We start from the raw sequence: 18,885 nt of genomic DNA on the forward strand, positions 1-18,885 counted from the left end.
TACTTCTGAGTTGTCTGTTTTGATGGTGCACATTAATTCAATTTAATTTGCAGTCATTTCACTGTTGTGCTTCGCATTGTCTCTTTCTTGTATTTCTCTGAATTTTAAAGGGTTTGAGTGTTAAAATTGCTAAGTCAATCATAAATTGCACTGAAATAGATTCTAGGAGGAAACAAAGGTGTATTGCCACTTTGGGCCCAGATCAGTTCTTTTTGTTTGTTGTTCCTTTAACTCCCTCCCATTAATTGCCACAAAATATGAAGCAAAGACACATATGTACTGTTTCAAGGGACACAGCCTCTTTAATAGCATTTGGAGTGAAAAAATTACACTTAAGTTATTAAAATCAAGGTTTTTTTCATAACTGTAGCACAAGAAAACAATAACATGCAATCCATGAGAAACATATTTAATCAATCAAATCAAGAACCCAATTAACCAGTTCTGCTGTCATCAATTTCAACTGAAATGGATTTTAACACTTGTAAATAGTATGGTGGTTGGAAGAAAAAATAAAAATAATCTCAAAAGAAAATTCATGTTTTAAAATATATATATATATATATACACAAATCCTCCAGACAACCCTTTGAAACATCAACTTTTTACAGGAAAATGTTTTGATCCCTTACTACAGTGCTGATCAAAGTTCAGTAATGACAGAAAATCCCCAGCATTGATAAAAATGAAGAAAAAAAATTACAGGGTTATAGAAAAGAAAGTGTGATCGCCACCCACTTCATCCATTTGTTATAATAAAAGCTCTCAATCTCAGTTTTCTTATGTTTCCTCTGCAAAAGAAAGAGAACAACAGTTTGCTTGGAATGACTATATTTACCATAAATTTTTTCAAAGTAAACACAAATTATAAAGGAGTACAACAGCTAGTCTACACAAATCAAATGGGCCTCAGGCTTTGAAACACAGATGGATAAATGTTTCAAAGAGAAAATGTCAGCTGGGTTAACATGTAACTGCTTGACTATTACCTCAGATTATACCCTGTTATGAATTGGACTTGAATACTGGGTGTGCACTTTGAAGACAAGGTGCGTTTTCAATAATTTTCCACATAATGGTGTAAAAATCTGAGGTAAAGCAAATTCATAGACTTGCCATTTCAAGCAAAATGTCCCCTAAAATGATTGAATTTCATTTATTGGGGTGCTCAATGACACAGTATCCCATCTGCCAGTCTCTACAATGGTGTCAAATCAGAAATAACTGATTTTAAAAAAAGGTAGACTACATGCTACAGGAGACTAAATAGGTTGGGGTTAGTGACACTCGTCCTGAATTATGCATCCAATGATGTGGTGGGTGAGTGAGGATTCAAATTTAGGCAATGATAATCATCCATACTGGCGCTTGCTACACTGGTTATGCCAGTGAGAATCAGGTAATACACAGAATTTTATTTGTTGCCGATTCAAGTTTTATAAAGATCAATCAAAAATCATTTATTGTGAGTGTAATCATTTCAAGACATGAATTATAATAGGTGCCTGTCATGAATGCAAATTCAAGTGAAATGTGACTAATTTCTCCAAAGTGTCTGCACTTTCTACAGGCTGAGATTCTTGTAAGCCAGAGCAGCAGCAGCACACTTTTATCTCAACTTTTCAACTTGAAGACTGTTGTATTTCCTTCAAATTTAATCTTACACATCTAATCATGTTATTTTGCTACTAACACTACTGACTTTCAATAAAGAACGTGTTACAAATGAGTAGGTAACAATATATTAATCAAAAGTTGGCCAATTTATTCACTTGGGACAGTGAGATGTACTGAAATAACCTTCATTGATAAAAAAAAAAAATATATATATATATAACTGCAATTTTTTTCAGTGTGGTTCATTCTCGATGACTTTATACTTACCCCGTGGGGTTAAAAAGGCAAAAGGCAGCACTCAGTCTCATCTACTACTGAACAAATGTAGACCAATTCTAAAATGAGGATCAAAGTCCTCTCCCTACCCCTTAATAGACAAAGGCAATATTTCCAGACTAATTTGATCCGTGCTGCTCATATCATCTTACAACACTGTCAACCATGGATCAAAATTTTTATTTTTTACATTATGTTCTCATGTTACTGTCCCCCTTACAAAAAAAACAAAAAACAAAACAAAAAAAAATCTCTAACCCGTGTCACTCCCCACTAGCTGTGACTGATAAATTTCAAATGAGAGGGAGGGGATGGTAAGTGGGAGTTTTTAACTAGCAAAAGCTTTCCCTGTGTCGTCCTTGCCTTTGTATGTCCTCTTCCCATGTGTGAAGGGTAGGTATCTGTACTTGATCATATGCTAGAGAAGGCAGGAAAGAAAAAAAGAGGAGAATTAGCATGAAGTATTTCTAGGGTTTGCTCAAACATTTCTACCAACTTAACCCATGTGATGGAGTAGCACAAAAATTATCAGGTAGATAAAAAAGAGAACGAATAAACACTTAAAACTAAGTATTTATGTATGAAAATAAAACAGATGCACTGTATATAAAGGGTGGACACAATAACAAACATTTGTACAATATAACGCACTCAAATAAAACAACCCTTCAATAAATGTGACCTTTATGATTGTTAAGATGTTCAGTATTTGTAAAAGCTTTGTCAGAAGGGCATTGAGTCATTTCTACTTTAATTTTTTGGAATGCATTATATAGTCTGGAGTTCCTGACATTTTATAAAGCTCTTGTGCACGGTGCATGATGAATAGATTTGCTTCTCTCCTTTTGCACATGCAACAAACAATAGATGTTCTGTCTAATCCAAAGAGCACTTTTTGGATAACCTGCAATGTTTGCATTACACTGTGACTCCAGTACAGCCACAGTATCCATGTATACAGTGTATGTGTATGTAAGTCAATGTATGCTTTTTACCTTGATCTGCCTCTTCATGGTAATGCAGAAGAGCATGATGAAGTACATTACAAGTATAGGCCAGAACACTGGCACATTGAAGGCTTCAAAAAATGTGCAAATCATGGCGATGACGATGCCTTTTGTCGCCGAATGCCTGGTAAGAAAAGTAACAAAAGTTAAATACAACATAACCACATTGATGACATTGAGGAAGCATGAGTCAACAACATTATCAACTCTAACTCTGTAACGTACTGCATGTGTCATCTATATATGTCTAGACTCTAAAGGATAGACACTAATTGAATTTGTGATCAGTGTGGGGAGAATAATGTGCAGTGCAAAACATGACATAAATCCACACTGGAACATCTGTAAATTGTAGCTACAGACAATAACCTGGGTTACACTTTCTCCCTCTAAACTGCATGCACATCGGTCACATGCTGCACCAACCACCACCACTAGTAAGTTCTCAACCTGTGAGAAACACTATGTTCAAATATATCTAATTTTCTCAAGTTTTATTAACTTAGTAAGTCTTAAAACAACTGATGAATGAACTGATCAGTACTCCTATAGTTATCTCTCAGTTTTAAAAACTGGTCATTTATATTTTCAATTTGAAAAAACTCAAATGCTTTTGACAGTATAGAGATGAACCACACGGAAAGGGGAACTAAAGACTAGCTTTTAATAACACCTGGCAAATGTCATCCGTATGTTGACTGATGCAAAACACTTTCCTCTCTTCCTGCTTTAGTACACAAGAAAATGAATAAATGACAGTCAGGCAGTTAACAAAAAGTCAATGGTAGAACACAGAGAAATGTGGACTTGTCACAGTGAAAGTTTGTCAAGCCATGCTTACAAAAGTCTAATGACAAGTTTTTATATTTAATTTGTCTTTAGAAAAAGGTTATGATCTGTGGATGACAGGGATGAAGTAGAGATTAAGTTAAGATGAGGATGCATGCAAATACGGACCGATTTAACCCAATCTTTGGTTGACATTAAAATGAGTTCTGCATGACTTCTGTTTGGATGATACAGGTCATTCGAAAGAATATCATTTGCAATGACTCTGTGGATGAAAGTGAATAAGGCCCAGATGATGAGCTGGACTCTCACCAGAATTTGAATTCAGGCAACCTCCTGATGAAAGGGCGGAACTCCTCGTTCTGCTTGGTAGGAAGGGATGGGCCCTCATCTACAAAAAAAGACAGAGTTGAGTGTATGAGGTGGTTAAAAAGGTGAAATCTTCAGTCATGAATCAGCATTAAGACCAACAATGTCCAAGCTAAAACATAAAAAACATTATCCGATCAAAAGTATTATCAGTATGTTTATGTTTTGATGACATTAGTCTGAAAAGTTTTCACAATCTGCAATTACAATGTATGTACAAAGGAAAGGCTTATAGAGGTCACAAAGTGGGTAAACTACTTTACTACTCTACTACTACAATAGTTTTTGGCAGTCACAGCTGCGATGTGTTAGTCTAAGAGATTGCTTGCTAATTAACAGTGTGGCCGCTACTGTGACATTTTATTTCTTTAGATGTTATGATAAAGTTTGACTTTGTGGATTAAGGGCTCTTTTCTTTGCCCGTCTGAATCAATTCATGTTAGCATTAAATTACACATTTCTAACCCAGCAATTCTTAAACAATGAATTTCAACTCCATCCTCAAATGTGAAAAATAGTATTCTGCTGTTTAATTGATTGTATTTACACTGAGAAATAATAAACAACATGTTGGTGCATGCCTGTGTTGTGTGTGAGAATGCATTCTTAGTAACATCTGATTTTACTTTGACCTTTGATGGAATTAATACTGAACAACAATTACAACTATTCAAAAGTGTGAATGAACAGACAGGTAATACCCCGAGAGGTAACCCACTGTCAAGTACACAACATGACCACCTCACAAATAACTGATTTTTGATCAACTTGCCTTCGTCAAGCAGTGAAGGATCCACTTTTGGCGATAGAAAAGCAATGAACAGGTTGAGATGGTAGATTCCCAAAGCGTAAGTTACTATATACCAACCCTGAAAAGCAGAATAAGAAACATCACCAAATTAAAAGGGTTCCTGGGCAGCCAGTAAACATGAAAGTGCTCCTTTGTTAGTAAGAACTACATACACAAATAAGCCAAAACATTTACATGGAAACAGGCAAGTAGACAAAATGTTTTAACACTGATATCACATACAGACAGTCAAATATGAACTATCATCTAAACACGTAATGCTAGAAGCATCAACTCCTACAACAAAAATTGTACAGTCACTGTCTTCTTGGAGTATCATCCAAGACAATCTTTTACCTTTGGTGAAAATGAGCAAAAAACAAACACAATGAGCCATAAATGTTATGCAATCCAGTACAACAACAGGACAAACTACTAGTTAAATAATCACTACAGGTGAATGAACACCTATTCACTGTGACAGTCTAAAACAATTGGACATTGTAAACTTCACAAAGTTAAGTCTTTATTGCAAGGCAAGAGAATTTTTTTTTTTTTTTTTTTTTTTTTTTTTAAAATCAGTACCGCTTTTATTATGTCTGTTTATTAATGCAACTCTGATCACTTACATTTTCTGACTTCCCTGAGCAAATAATGACATAGAAAACTGGAAAAACAGAAATGAACAATTACCTGTAGTATGTACACTCTGATCATGTATACAGCAGTAAGTAGTAGAGTGACTGCCCATCGCACTGCATAGAATGGCGTTGACTTGTCTAGCCATGACTGATAGATCTGTTACAAAAATTCACAAAAGAAATGAAAGGCAGCCATGAGAGGTAAAGAATATTATCTATGAACAAGTAAGAAACAACCTTAGACAAAACAATGCAAACCTTTGAAAAAAAAAAAAAGCTGTCTCTCTTTCTCTTTCACTTTCACTTGTGGAGACACACTACAGTGATACTGGACATTAATTAACTGAGCATGACTATTATTGTCTAAATTTCTACTTAACTGTAAGGGAATATATTTTGATTGACCAATATATTTGGATAAATCGATGACCACCTTCCCACTTAGAGTCAGGATGTACTGACCGCACTGCTGAGTACTGGGTAAAGAATACTTCTACTGAGTGACCATTTTAACTACAAAGGACAGAAGACTATGTGCTTGGAAATAGGAAACTCAAGTAAAGTACAATACCAGAACACTCCTTATCTGCAATTCATGTAAAGACTAAAACTAAAAATACACACCACTGCAACTCACCTGTTTCCTTGATTCTACAAAAATAACTGGAAAACATCACCTGTGTGTTGTAAATGGCTTCCACTATGGTGTAAGCTTATGTTTGTAAGCGTGATATTTTTAGGAAAGTTGGAGAAACAGCAACGCTAGCTCTGCAACATTCCAGTACAAAAGCATTTCCTGAAATTGCCAACACCTACTGGCATGACTAATTAATTCCAAAGAAATGCCTTTAATCACCACCAGTTTAATTGGTACCTATTTAACATTTTATTAGTGAATCTGACTATTTCAACTTGTGTTAGCAATGTAATTAGACGTATTACTTAGTGATCACGAGATAAACAATCCAGTGTTTAGGCCAGAGTATGAAATTATTTAACTCCTAATCACTTAAATAATGATGATGATGTGTGTTATCTAAGTGATAATGACATTACCTGTCCAATCCGTGTGAAAAAGGCAGAGACTACAGATGGTTTCCCATGGATCGACTCCCCAACACTGTCCCCTTCTGACATTCTGCAAGTGAAGACAAAGAAGATGTTTTGATTAGTGGTGCATGAATATAGGCTACTTGGGTAGTCTGACTTAAGTAGACTGTATAAGCTGCAGTGAGCAGTATCGTTATCATGCACAAGACTAGCATCTTCCAGCAAGAGGAAAGGCATACATTTCGAATTAATTTGTTGTTTATTGCAGTTTATAGTTATGTTTAAATCCTATAAAGTGAAATGTGGGTCTTTTTAAGTACCTGATTTAATTGAATTGGGGAAAAAAAAACTTGAATAAGATTCTCCTAAATTGGAAACATACAGTATGCACACTAGATCTCCACACTGTAACATCTGATGTCTAATTTCTGGCTTCATCAATAATCATGATGCTGTGCTTCAAGCATGGAGAAATTATAAGAAAATTGTAATAGCATAATTTTCATGTTTTGTTTTAGTAGATGTTCAAAAATAAACTACTTAATGGTTTCAGGTGTTCAGGTGTTAGAATAATCTAGTTTCCTGTGAGGCCTTTACAAGAAAGTCTCAAGCACCCCAGTGGTTATGGGTGGTATTATGGCAGTTACAGATCAAATAATACCATAAAGTTTACTTTATTTGTTAGCATCTGTAGCGCTCTAAGTGGTCCCACAAAAAGATGACACAGAAGAGGACATAGATATTTCTTACTCCATGAAAAAGTACAGTAAATGGGTGTTCATCCAGGAAGACTAGTTAGGAAGGAAATGTACCTGCAGATATCTGTGATCAGTTTTATAAACAACCAGCCGTTTGAATCTGATAAGTACTCTTTCATCTGTGATGAGGTCAGTTCAGATGGTCAGCTGTCTGCCTATACCTTTATCTGTTAAGTACACACGACCGGTGAAGTGAAGACCAGAAATGATAACCAGGTTGATTACGGACAGGGGGAAATAACAGGAACAAAATCTCGTGGTAGCTCTGTTAGAAATTAACAAGCGAAGTAAAGATTTTGTTGTAACTTAAATCTAACCGATGGCTCTATACAGTATTTAGGCTACTTTAACGTAGGACTTTATAGAGCTCCATTGACTTTGAACCGAGTAGATTCGCTCTTTCCTCCTTTTAAAATAGTTGGTGGTTTAGGGTTGCAAGTTGCAGATATTTGAATATCAACTGCACTGTGTTGCAGTAGCGGTCACAGCAGATTTTTACAATTCATTTTTGACGTGTAACATTAGCTAAGAAGGCAAGACCGTGTAGAACTGCTCTTGGTTATAGCTAACGTTAGCGTTAGCTGCATAACTAGCTAACAGGCTAAGGCAGCTGAGAAGGCAGCTAATAAGTCATATGTATCAAAACAGTATGGGGAAAACCATAACAAAGCTAGGAACACAAATAATTACGTAAACAAATAATACTATTAATGTTATTAATGTTTCGTCAGTGATGTTATTTTCAAGTTACTAACGTTAGCTTACAAAGCAATCAAATAGCTAACTAGCCACCTAATTGTACATTGCCCTTCGGCCCAAATTACCGCTTGTATGGGTTATGTAGTTTCAGCAAAGCTTCAGTTCACCATTATCGACTCTGATGATGAATTTATGTAACTACATTTCCCACAACTCCAGCGTAGTGGATATTAAAGCCTGGGGAAAAGAATTGTAGTTCACGACTCACTCGATTCCCGTTGCAATATACGTACACCGGGAAAACACTGAACTACAATTACTAGCAAGGAATCTTATATGTGACAACTCACTTCCGGAGATACAGTACTACGTTTCCAACGGCTTCACAGCTAGCAAGCTAGCCCAGTGAGAAATCACACTATTATTTAGTAACCGCATCAGCACCTACTGGATGATACAACCGTTGTGAAATGAATTTCTTTGTTTCAGTACGCTTCTGCAACCCTTGTCCGTGTTTGCTATTACAATAAAAATAATCAATCACAGTCTTTTCTTACCTGATACGGCCGCTGTGTCACTACCCGGCTCTACCTAGCTAGCTAAACTAGCCACCTCTCGTGCAAAGTGTGAACACGTCAGTACTTCCGCGAGCATTCGAACATACGATAGGCATGATAATAGAGCCCTGAAAACGATGACCGACTGAACCCGACTGAGCCCGACTAAACCCGAGCTTCGCTCAGAAGTCTCGAGCACACACGCCCATTCTCCATGGACGATATGCACGTCCCTACTCGGTAACGAAACTAAATAAATAATATTTTAATTTCAGTGCATGCCTTATTACATGATGCCTAAATTTGTGCTATACCACATACAATTAATCTTAGTGTTCATTCAAATAAAAACTCAAACTTTGATAAAGAGAGGCATCAAAACAAGGCAAATATTTTAATATCCATGATTTATAAGAAAAACACTGAACTTAACAACCTCAGAAACTAATGAACATTGATGAACAGCAATAGTTGCATAGGTACACATCTTAATAATCTTAAAAAAAAAAAAACTTACCAGGAATATCAAAACAAAGCACAATTTCTATTTACATTATGGTAATGTATAATACTGATCATAAGCACAAATAACCCTAAATTATTTCACTTTTAAAGCATTAAAGTGCTCTGTCTTTGACCAGTTGGTGGGTGAAAATGTGTGTTTGTAAGTAAGAGGGCCTTTAAAGAGAAAATGGCTGCAAGTCAGGTACCAATTAGTGTCAAGTACTTACTACAAACAATTTTGACACCATTACTAGAATTGCACCATGGTTAATCATGCTGGATGGCAATGAAATTAAACTGGAATGTTGCTATCAAAATATCCACAAACAAGTGCCATAAAGATAGATACTAGGTAGGTTACACATCTAGTTATAATCAATATATGAGGACCTTGCCCTGCAAGGTTGTTCAAAATACACAAAGAAGGACAAAAATGCTACTGACTTGTCTAGTATCTTGGTAAACAGGGATACCATTTTTAATTTACTATTCACAATCCTGATTAAATCCCTGCTATTAAGATATAATACTGTTTTTGACCTTTTGTTTCTCAACTGTTTTGCAATGTCTTTTTATACAAGAATCAATACAGTATTACCTAGGACTTAACAAAAAATCTGTGGATGCAATGTCTAACTTTTGATATTACATATTGATTTTGATTTCCATTTGGAGTTTTCATGAATATACATCATTAATACCAAAGCCCATTAAATATTCTTTTAACAATGAAATGATAAGGGCATCATAACCATTAAGATATACATTACTAATGTTCTTGTGGCTGGGCCTTCTCTCTACCACTCAATTCTATGCATTTGGTTCAAACAGCAGATACACCATTCTGAGTCTAAATGCCCCTTTTCAACCACATCTAGTCCAAAACATTTACAAGATACAATATATACATTTGTACAAGTAAAGGGAAACTGAAAGAAAAATAAATACGTCGGCTTAGAACTAATTTTGTGTATCAAAACACAAATTGAAACTAGCAAGTTGCGAAGAGATTGTGACATTTGTGCAATTGTGCAATTGCTACACCATGAATGTAAGCGGATGCTGTAAAAGAAGAATTGGCATGATTTATTGCACAGTGCAAACAAACAACATCCTGTTAATCATTAAAATTACTCTCCTTTAACATACACTTATCAGAGTTCCAAAAAGTATTGTCCAGACCATGTGTGTTTAGCATTGCCTTGACAATGCAGTGGTATTTGCTATGTAGACTTAAGATGTCCTTTTGTGTCATTTCATGTTCAATCTCCTGGGTTGAACAACTGTTCAAGCATGAAATAAAGACTGCACAGGAATGTGCATTAACACACTGAAAATGTCCCACATTCAAAATGGAACTTGATTCTCTACAAAATCACTGACTGAAATATGACAGCAACATCTAAAGGCATATTTAAAGACCCTATACACATGGTACTACTCTGTAATAGGCTGTTGCTGACAATAATATTGGCAAAACAGTCCATAGATTCTTTTTGGGCTCAGTGAACATCGCTTTCCATGAACTCCTCCTTGATGGAGTGCTTGTTACGTGACACCTTGCAGTCAGGCATGTCGAAACCAAAGTCAGTCCACTCATCAGTAGCTGCTGCCATCCCTGACGCCCCAACAACACCTGACCTGTTGGGAATGGTAATTGTGTGGCGGACACGAAAGTGCACAGCCTCCATGACGCGCTGACGTTGCAGTTCCCCGCCGGCAGCCCCAATGGCTGCCATCGCAGAGGCAGCCATGTTGCCGCTGGAGCGTAGGAGCTGTTGGCCATGATAGTCATGGTGATGAGAAGAAGCAGGCAGTTGGAGGGAAGCACCTTGTTTCATGTCCTGCAGACCTCGCCAGATGGCGATGCGGGACTGCTCTGGTATCTTCAGTGCACCTAAATCCTGGTAAAGGCACAAAGTTAGACATTGGAAAAGCATCAGAATGTAGGAGAAAACTAGGGAAAAAGACAGATAATAATCAGTGTGCAGCAAGTTGCTGGTAGATACAAAATATGAGGCCTGCTCATCAAGACATTGCTCTACAACATCACTAGTGGTCTAAAACTCCAATAAAACTCCAATAAAACTAGGAACATTGTCAAAGACATGGGACATTTTTGCCTTTTTTGTTTAATTATTTTATTTTCTAACCTTCTTATATTCACTATTTGTATTTTTTTCTTTTTACTCCTTTCCTTTGTTTTCTATGAAGCTCTATACACATAAAATTTGTTGTTGTAATTATTATTTTTACTTTCAGATTGTGAGTGCAGGAATGGAGCAGTTACCTCCATGGAGAGAGTCTGGAGATGGTAGATAGTTTGGAGGCCTTGGGAGGTGAAGTAGTCAATGAAGTTCTGACAGCCCAGACTGGTTAGAAAACTGTATGGAGAGAAAAGCATGGCTGCTTAGACTGACATTACACCACAGCAACACAGCCAAAAGTAGGACTAAAATATAAAAATCAACTTCATCAACACTGATGAAAACTGCAGGAAAACATTCTAACCTGATAGTCATGGTCAGCATTATTTTTATACAGAATTGTATAGAAATGCCCCTCATTCTACATCATTACCTCACTATCTAATCAAGCTATAATTAGTTTATTTTAATATTGAGTGTTATAAAGATTTAGGGCACAGATCTAGCCTCAAGTGGACAGAAACTATACATCTTGATAGATGCAGTGGAAGTAATCATAAAACATGCATTTATATTAATGATTCATAAGGCCATTCTTGCTTTGGTGAAGAACCTTTATTATAAATACATGAAATGTTAAAGTTTTAGCAACATACAGTGTAACCAAAAAAGAAGCTATCTGTACAATTTAACTGTACAATAAACATAACAATCTAGAAACCAAAGAGATGGACAAAATCTTCTGTATCAAAAGTCTTAAAATTGAAAAAGCAAAGTCCAAGTATTAAAATGACTGCATTGACACATTATCTTAAAAAAATATGAAAAAAAAAGTTTTAAATTAAATAGAACTTGGAACATAAACAATGGAAATTTCTTTTGAAGAAAACTGGCTGTAGTGTATTGTATACACAGTGTGACTGATTTTAGATGTAACTGTTTGACACACAGTTGGGGCTTTTGCATGACATAACAAACCCTCTGGCAGTCATAGTGGAGGTCTATAACTCTTGAGCAGCTTAGCTGTATGAGTAGAGTAAATAGACGTGATTAATGTGCTGTTTTTGAATGGGAGTGGATCAACACATTTGATTGAGACATGTAGAATATATAACTAGTAGGAGACACTTTTAGTGCATAGACATAGTCACTCGTACTATTAAGGACAAACAGTTTTTATCTCATGGTGTCCAAAATTTAGAAACAAACATACCAAAACACACTTTTCACTTTTACTGAATTAACTTACTCCCATAACGCAACATTTCCAGGTATCTCTCTTTTTTCCAGTTAAGTTGTCACATAGATAGACATTATTTCCATGCAGTCAATTCTCCAGTGGACTTCTTTATCTTTATGGCACCAGCCATGGTTGCTAGGAGATTTGTGATGCATTTGCAAAGCCTTTACACAGCAGCCATAATCAAATCAAACTGACTGTATGACACATTTACCGCAAAAGGGAACAGTTTGACCACATTTGTACGAACATAGCCAAACAAAGTAGCTGTTTTGACATCAGCATGGCACCCATTCATATTTAATCCATCAAGTGCATCTAATTGTCTGCTGGCCTTTTTTCAAGGCAATTAAGAAGGAGTGTCATTGGAGAGTGAGGTACCTGACAAGGTTGGGGTCAGGGTTATACGGAGGGGGCGGGCTGCAGTGGGAAGCAGACACTATAGTCTGACTGCTGTGGCCACCATTCATATCACCATTAGGCTGCATGTGGTGGCTGTTGAGCATGTTGGGGCCTGTGAGAAAGGAAGGTGTGATCAAGTAAAATAATGAGCAGCAAAATAGCACTATACGAAAATGGCATAAATAGGCTCTCTTAGCATCAATACTTTCTGATATAAGAACTTTATAACAAATTTATTGAAACATGTTACTTATGAGTACATTTAATTTGGTATATGTAAATCACACATACTGTATAAACGCTCACCCATATGAGCCATGGTGGTGGGGGCAGTGGGGTGTTGCTGGGGCTGCTGCCCCACCAGCTGGTTGACTGAGGGTGTTTTGCTGAGGCCTCCGTGGGTATGAAGCTTCATGTTGGACAGTGGAGAGTAAGAAGAGGGAGATGCTATGTGGCTCCTAGAGAAAAGAGTTAAATGGTTAGAGGAATGTGTGTGTGAGTAAATATGACAGACACATGTGTTTGGGTTGATCAAATTCAGTCACACACAATTATGAACAGTACTGTATGTGTGTATACCAGCAAGTATCCGTGTGTTTGTGTATATGTGTGCGTTGGAGTGACTCACGGTCTCTGCAGCAGCTGCTGTTGTGTTTGTTGCCTGTAGGAGTCCACCAGTGGCTGTGGCACCAGCTCCACGAGCTCCAAACTGTCTTTAATCTTCATCAGCAGCTCAAAGTTCTCCCGACCACGAACCTACAGACAAACACAACACGTTACATGAAATTGATTAGTTAAGGAATAATGACTCATCAAATCTAAAACATCTTTAATTCATGACTTATTATACTTTTAAGAATATTTTCACATAAAATAATAAGTGTGTGAAAGGCTCTCACAGGAATATAGTAAATCTCCTCATCTCCATGCCGCCTCTTCCTCGTGTTAATGTTTGGGCTGGGAATATTTGGTGGGCTCTGTTTAAAGTCTATAAAGGACAGAAACAGAATCATAGTCACAGAATCACAGGTTTCTAACACATTTCACAATCTCATTCTTTCTGAGGACCAACAAGCAACCATGATGTAAACCAGCAGCTAGACCACAAGACAAATATATGAAAAGTCACTAGATCTGTAAATGTGGAGTTAACATGTATGTGTCATTCAGTTTAATTCAACTTACTGCGCTTGTTGGCGCTGCCATTTTTGGCCACATTGTCATTCAGGGCCTGTTGTTCCCTGAAGTGGTCCTCATCTGCTTTGCGGTCTCGGCCAGGACATGCACATATCCGACCTTCAAATGACCTTCTTCCCAACACTTGACCACTGCAGAGATGGTTGGATATAGAAAATATTCTCATCAAGACGGGAGTTGAAATGTAGGTTCTCTAACATTCCTAATTAAGTCCAAGTATTGATCAGACATGTCTTTACTATTTGGTGTTACTTTAGCTTGGTGGATCAATGCACCAAATAGTCTCACACTACACACTATTGATGCTAAAAATTACATTATCAAAATAAATAGTGCTGAATATTAAATGTGTATAGAGTATATAGTAGCATGTTCCATACTTCACATTGAACTCTGGCTGGTCATTTTGTAAATTGATCATGTGCCAGTATTTACTGACAAAACATTTATCCAAGTACCCAGTGCCACTAAGAAATAAAATAAAGTGAAAAAGAGCTAAGAATTGCTTGCTAATGTCAAAAGAAGCACCATTTTTGGGCTGTCCACTTGCATGACTTATGAATTTTTGACTTACTCCCTGGTTTCCAAAGTAATGATGATGAGGATGGGTCTCCTGTTCATGCCGCCCACACAGCTGCTGTTGCACATGAAGTTATACAGGATGGTGGTAAACTCGGTCCCCACCTGCAACACACAATAATGAATCCCACTAATAAGTGGATGCTGAGGGATGACGGAAGTTTGATCGGTTTTAGTCTATTTGACTCTTAACAGGGCATTTCATTTTTTATGGCTAAAACAATTCATTTCAATCTGCACATTGTCACACAAGCAAAACTCCCATTTTACAGCACATGTTACCAATCCACCACTAGAGGGCAGTGTTGCAGTGCATTAGGGGGAGATGCTTGTGGTTCATTAACCTCAGGTGCAATCACAGACATTTTGATTTCTCACTCTTGTGCTTGTTTGGACGTGCCCGACATCTTTATTTAGATATGAGCTTTCTATGATGTACTTCACCAAAAATTTACTGTTTACTGACATATTTCAGATATTTAGATGTGCAAACATTTACAAAATCCACATCTCATTGGAGAGATGAAAGGCTCAATACCCCTTTTTTGGGACAGTTACTGTTTGCTATAGTTGCTGATGTTTAAAGTTGAAGTCATGAGTCCAGTCCTAATACAATACAATGTGTATCTCTGTGATGCACAGTCACTGATGAACCACCAACCTGTGGAGCCTCATAGGGCACAAAGACACTCTGCCGGCCTGTGACAGGATCATCCACATACTGACTGAGGTTATTCCCCTCCACTCGGATCAGGTGACTGGCTGGAGCTACTTGGCCTGAAGAGAGAATGGATGGAAGAAAGGTGAGAAAGGTCCAGTTAGTTGATCTGAGTGAAAGCATCACACTTACCAGTATGTGTTGTGATTAATGAATTACGTATCTTATTTTATAATACCATCATTAAAGTCTCGTCCTAGTTCGTGGTTGGGGCAGCGTTTGACCACTTCTGTGACGTGCTCCGCCTTCTTGTAGACGGGCATGGCTCTGATGATGCTGCCATGTGGAGGAGAGGAGGACAGCTTGATCTGGATTGGACAGGTCTTGGCAATCTGACAGTAGAGCTTCTTCAGCAACGGAGAATACTGATTGGGAAAACAACACACACAGGGCCATCTCTAATTAGTGTTCTGAACTTAGAAAAGGCAATTTTGTGTGTGCTGTGTGCATGTACGTTTCTGAGAAAAAGTAAAAATTAAAGCCAACAATTAAAGAGTTTTCCAGGAGATTTATAATATTTATAATTAACCTACGGAGGGAAAAAAAGTGGCAGTGAACATGTTAATCTCAAAGATTTTGCTACCGCCGACATCACAGCCTAAAAAATATTTCAAGAGGTGGAAGTGTTGTTTCAAAATGAATTTCATGTCATTTGAGGTATTAAGTTATCTATCAGCAGACAAAGTGAACAAATAAAGAGATGGGACATTGTAATTATCACATAAAATCTGGAGAACAAATTGTTTTATTCTAGGAAAGGGAGTATTAAAGGAAAGGGAAGGGAAAATACATGACTGTAAAACAGTCAGCAGTAGATTTAAGTCTGTGTTGTAAAGGTAATTACTGTGTTATTAGAATGAATAAATTATTATTATCTTGAAGACTCAGTTTGTGGGTAGTAATAAGATGCTGCACCTGGCAGGTGACATGTGGAAGTTAAAAAGGTCATATTGGAAAAAATGGCTGTCTATGTTTGTGTACCATGCAGCTCAACACAAAATGAATGTAAGATCATTTTAAATCATTCAGTTAAACAGGTAAACTGATTCCTGAGTTTAAAGGCATTTAAACATGCACATGCATACACGCACGTGCATGTATGTGTGTAAATTCCTGTTTAGATACATGGAAAGACACTGGGACAAGGGATGGAAAAGCCTTAACATGCCCTGACACAATCACAAAATCTCAAAAATCTTCCCGGTGGATATCAAACTGGGACCTTCCAGAAAAAAAAAACCTGAGGAGACAGTTGTCCTGTGTGGACTTGCTACAATGGGCCTGAATACAAATGCAACAGCGCACCCTATGGCATAAATACAGTATATTCAGTTTAATAGCTGTAATTCTGCCATATGAGAAAAATGACTCAGTCAATATCTTTTGAGGTTTTTAGCATTTGATTTAAACCCCAAATCCTGGTATTAACTATCTGAACCAGGGAAGCGGATTCACTGGATCTGTTAGCCATGTATCAAACCTTCTTTTCTTTTGTATCTATGTCACAACATAAACTAACATGTTATCTTGGAAGCATATACATCCACCATCTGTATAACTCCACCGATTTTACAGTTTACTCTTCTACTCAGTTGTTCTACTCAGCCAATGAAAACAGTTGTATAATGTGTCCTGTGGTTTTGGAGAAGCTGTCAAAAAAGTTTCAAAAAACAACCTTGATTTTGTCACCTGGGTTATCTCAGTTTGGCTTGAAACTTAAAATGTTTAACAGAGTGCTTGGTTTACAAACTGGAGGTGTGAGATTTGAAAGAAAGGCAAGAGAAGCATGAAGGTCTAATGAAAGACACTATTCAGTTGCACCATGGGAAATGTAGGATCCTGTTGGTGTTTTTGGAGCTTGACTCATAAAGGGGACTAAAAATCAGGATATCTCGGCCTCTGTTGCTTCAATTTCAACCATTGTTTTTTTTAATGTCTTTTTGAAAGTCCCCTACATTGCTGCTGCACAACTTTAACCCTTGAAGTCACATCATGCATACCCTAAATTCCCCTTCTCAACATTGATCACTGTTCTTTCAAAAGAGACTGTGTCTGTGTGACTGTGGCTTTTATTTCTTAACCCATCTCTCCCCTCTCACTCTTGGATCTTAATTACAAATTACTTATCCATTATGGATCTTTGAGTTCCATCCCTCTGCACCTCACCGTGACTTATAATGTCAAGGTTAAGATTTTTCTTTAACTTAACATACATGTAATAACTTTTTCTAACAACTTTTTCAGTTCACTGATCATCCAGACTCGGATTTGACTCTCCCACCCAGAGAGCTGCTGTCCCAATGACGGCTGGGAAAGAGTCATTCCCACACCAACAACTGCTTGGATTCCTTGTTTTGACACCGTTACTAAAGCCCCTTACAACCACACACAACCCCCCCCCCCCCCCCCCCCCCCCTCCCCCCACACACAGACACACACACACACACACCCTTAGCCATGAGCACTCCCTCAAGGGCAATGAAAATACCTGTACACAACATTACCTTTTCCCACCTAGCTGTCCCTGACAAGTCTCAACAGCCCGTCCATACCATGAATAAATAATTTTCCTGAGATGCAACAGCCAGACAAACGTCTTCCTGGGGACTTTTCCCGTTGAAACTATCACATCTTGAAAAAAGATCAATTGGTTTACTTTCCAACATGATCACAACAGAAAGAATATTAACTCATTTAGCATGTGAAAAGAGGAACATTGAAGATTGTGATTTAATGTTAGCAGACAGCATCACTGAAAGGAGCCAGTGATGTCCAGTCATGCTGGTGGGTGATTGGATTTTTGCAGAATTATGCATTATTACGTAATAATGTAACTTTGACAAAGAAATATTGTTCATATTAAACAATATATATGGGTCCTGTGACCTAATTAGTCAGTTACAAAGATAAAAAAAAACCTGCTTTTTCTGCAGGCTTGCTAAGAAACAACTTTGAAGTAGAGACTAATGCCAGATGACAACGGCTTAGACAAGTCTGTGTCCTGTCACACAAATATATTCAAACCTTTACTTAGAACACTTTTACCCACACTCACACAATAACAATATTATATATGCAGATACTTATAGCCAAGATGTTGCCAGCTGATTTGGTTTTATGGTTTATGGCCATGACTAACTTTTTTTTTTTTAAATTCTGTCTTACAGGAGGTCAGTCGTGGTCTGAAATTCCACTTCTATAATCCTTTTGGCCTATTCTTAAAAGTGACCGTTGCAAAAAAAGTTAGTTTCTTTTATCCACAAAAAAAGATCTCTTGATAAGGTGTGGGAACCGTGGGGATCAGTGGTTTGGTGATATTACTTTTAAACATCTCAGAGCACATAAAAAATCTCATAAATTACTTTTTGTGTTTTCAGTCTTCCGGGGTGCAGATGCCATGGGAGACGTCTCGACTCGTCCACCATGCAAACTGGTGCGTACATGCACCAACAACACATAGACATGCACACATACGCACGAATATGTGAGTTCAGCTCCATGTGTCACTGTCAGCAGTGAAGTGCAGCATTTATAAAAAAAAAAAT

General features: G+C 37.3%; 2 protein-coding genes across 11 annotated transcripts in view; both read right to left on the minus strand.

Moving 5' to 3' along the window:
- Positions 1 to 277: 277 nt before the first annotated feature.
- rer1 (retention in endoplasmic reticulum sorting receptor 1) lies at positions 278 to 8,698 on the minus strand. 2 transcript variants are annotated; one of them, XM_067591818.1, is made up of 8 exons: positions 8,554 to 8,698; positions 6,546 to 6,627; positions 5,542 to 5,646; positions 4,831 to 4,927; positions 4,002 to 4,080; positions 2,889 to 3,024; positions 2,257 to 2,311; positions 278 to 791 (listed from the first exon to the last, which is right to left on the minus strand). In XM_067591818.1, the coding sequence occupies exons 2-8, from the start codon at positions 6,624 to 6,626 to the stop codon at positions 781 to 783; spliced, it is 564 nt and encodes a 187-aa protein (XP_067447919.1). In that variant the 5' UTR covers position 6,627; positions 8,554 to 8,698; the 3' UTR covers positions 278 to 780. The 2 variants fall into 2 exon arrangements, with proteins under 2 accessions (XP_067447919.1, XP_067447918.1); XM_067591817.1 differs by having other exon boundaries at positions 278 to 2,311.
- Positions 8,699 to 8,932: 234 nt separating this feature from the next.
- tp73 (tumor protein p73) overlaps positions 8,933 to 18,885 on the minus strand; it is a 29,837-nt gene continuing 19,884 nt past the window's right edge. For 6 of the 9 annotated variants that reach the window (XM_067591808.1, XM_067591805.1, XM_067591804.1 and 3 more), the window contains 10 exons: positions 15,519 to 15,705; positions 15,284 to 15,399; positions 14,618 to 14,727; positions 14,032 to 14,174; positions 13,746 to 13,834; positions 13,475 to 13,602; positions 13,138 to 13,304; positions 12,826 to 12,958; positions 11,348 to 11,441; positions 8,933 to 10,961 (listed from right to left, as the gene is read on the minus strand). In XM_067591808.1, coding sequence (XP_067447909.1) covers positions 10,560 to 10,961; positions 11,348 to 11,441; positions 12,826 to 12,958; positions 13,138 to 13,304; positions 13,475 to 13,602; positions 13,746 to 13,834; positions 14,032 to 14,174; positions 14,618 to 14,727; positions 15,284 to 15,399; positions 15,519 to 15,705 — 1,569 coding nt within the window. In that variant the 3' untranslated portion in view covers positions 8,933 to 10,559. The remainder of the gene's footprint in view (positions 10,962 to 11,347; positions 11,442 to 12,825; positions 12,959 to 13,137; positions 13,305 to 13,474; positions 13,603 to 13,745; positions 13,835 to 14,031; positions 14,175 to 14,617; positions 14,728 to 15,283; positions 15,400 to 15,518; positions 15,706 to 18,885) is intronic. The other 3 variants (XM_067591803.1, XM_067591802.1, XM_067591811.1) reach the window with 1 other exon arrangement.

The sequence above is a fragment of the Thunnus thynnus genome, chromosome 6 (genome assembly GCF_963924715.1).
Source record: "Thunnus thynnus chromosome 6, fThuThy2.1, whole genome shotgun sequence".
NCBI lineage: Eukaryota > Metazoa > Chordata > Actinopteri > Scombriformes > Scombridae > Thunnus > Thunnus thynnus.

Excerpts from the sequence above, each read along its gene's own strand:
- rer1 (XM_067591817.1), bottom strand. The coding sequence starts at position 6,626 with ATGTCAGAAGGGGACAGTGTTGGGGAGTCGATCCATGGGAAACCATCT. Across the intron at positions 5,647-6,545 it reads TTTTCACACGGATTGGACAG|ATCTATCAGTCATGGCTAGA; the intron begins GTAATGTCATTA and ends TTTTTGTAACAG. Across the intron at positions 3,025-4,001 it reads TTGCCTGAATTCAAATTCTG|GCATTCGGCGACAAAAGGCA; the intron begins GTGAGAGTCCAG and ends TTTTCTTACCAG.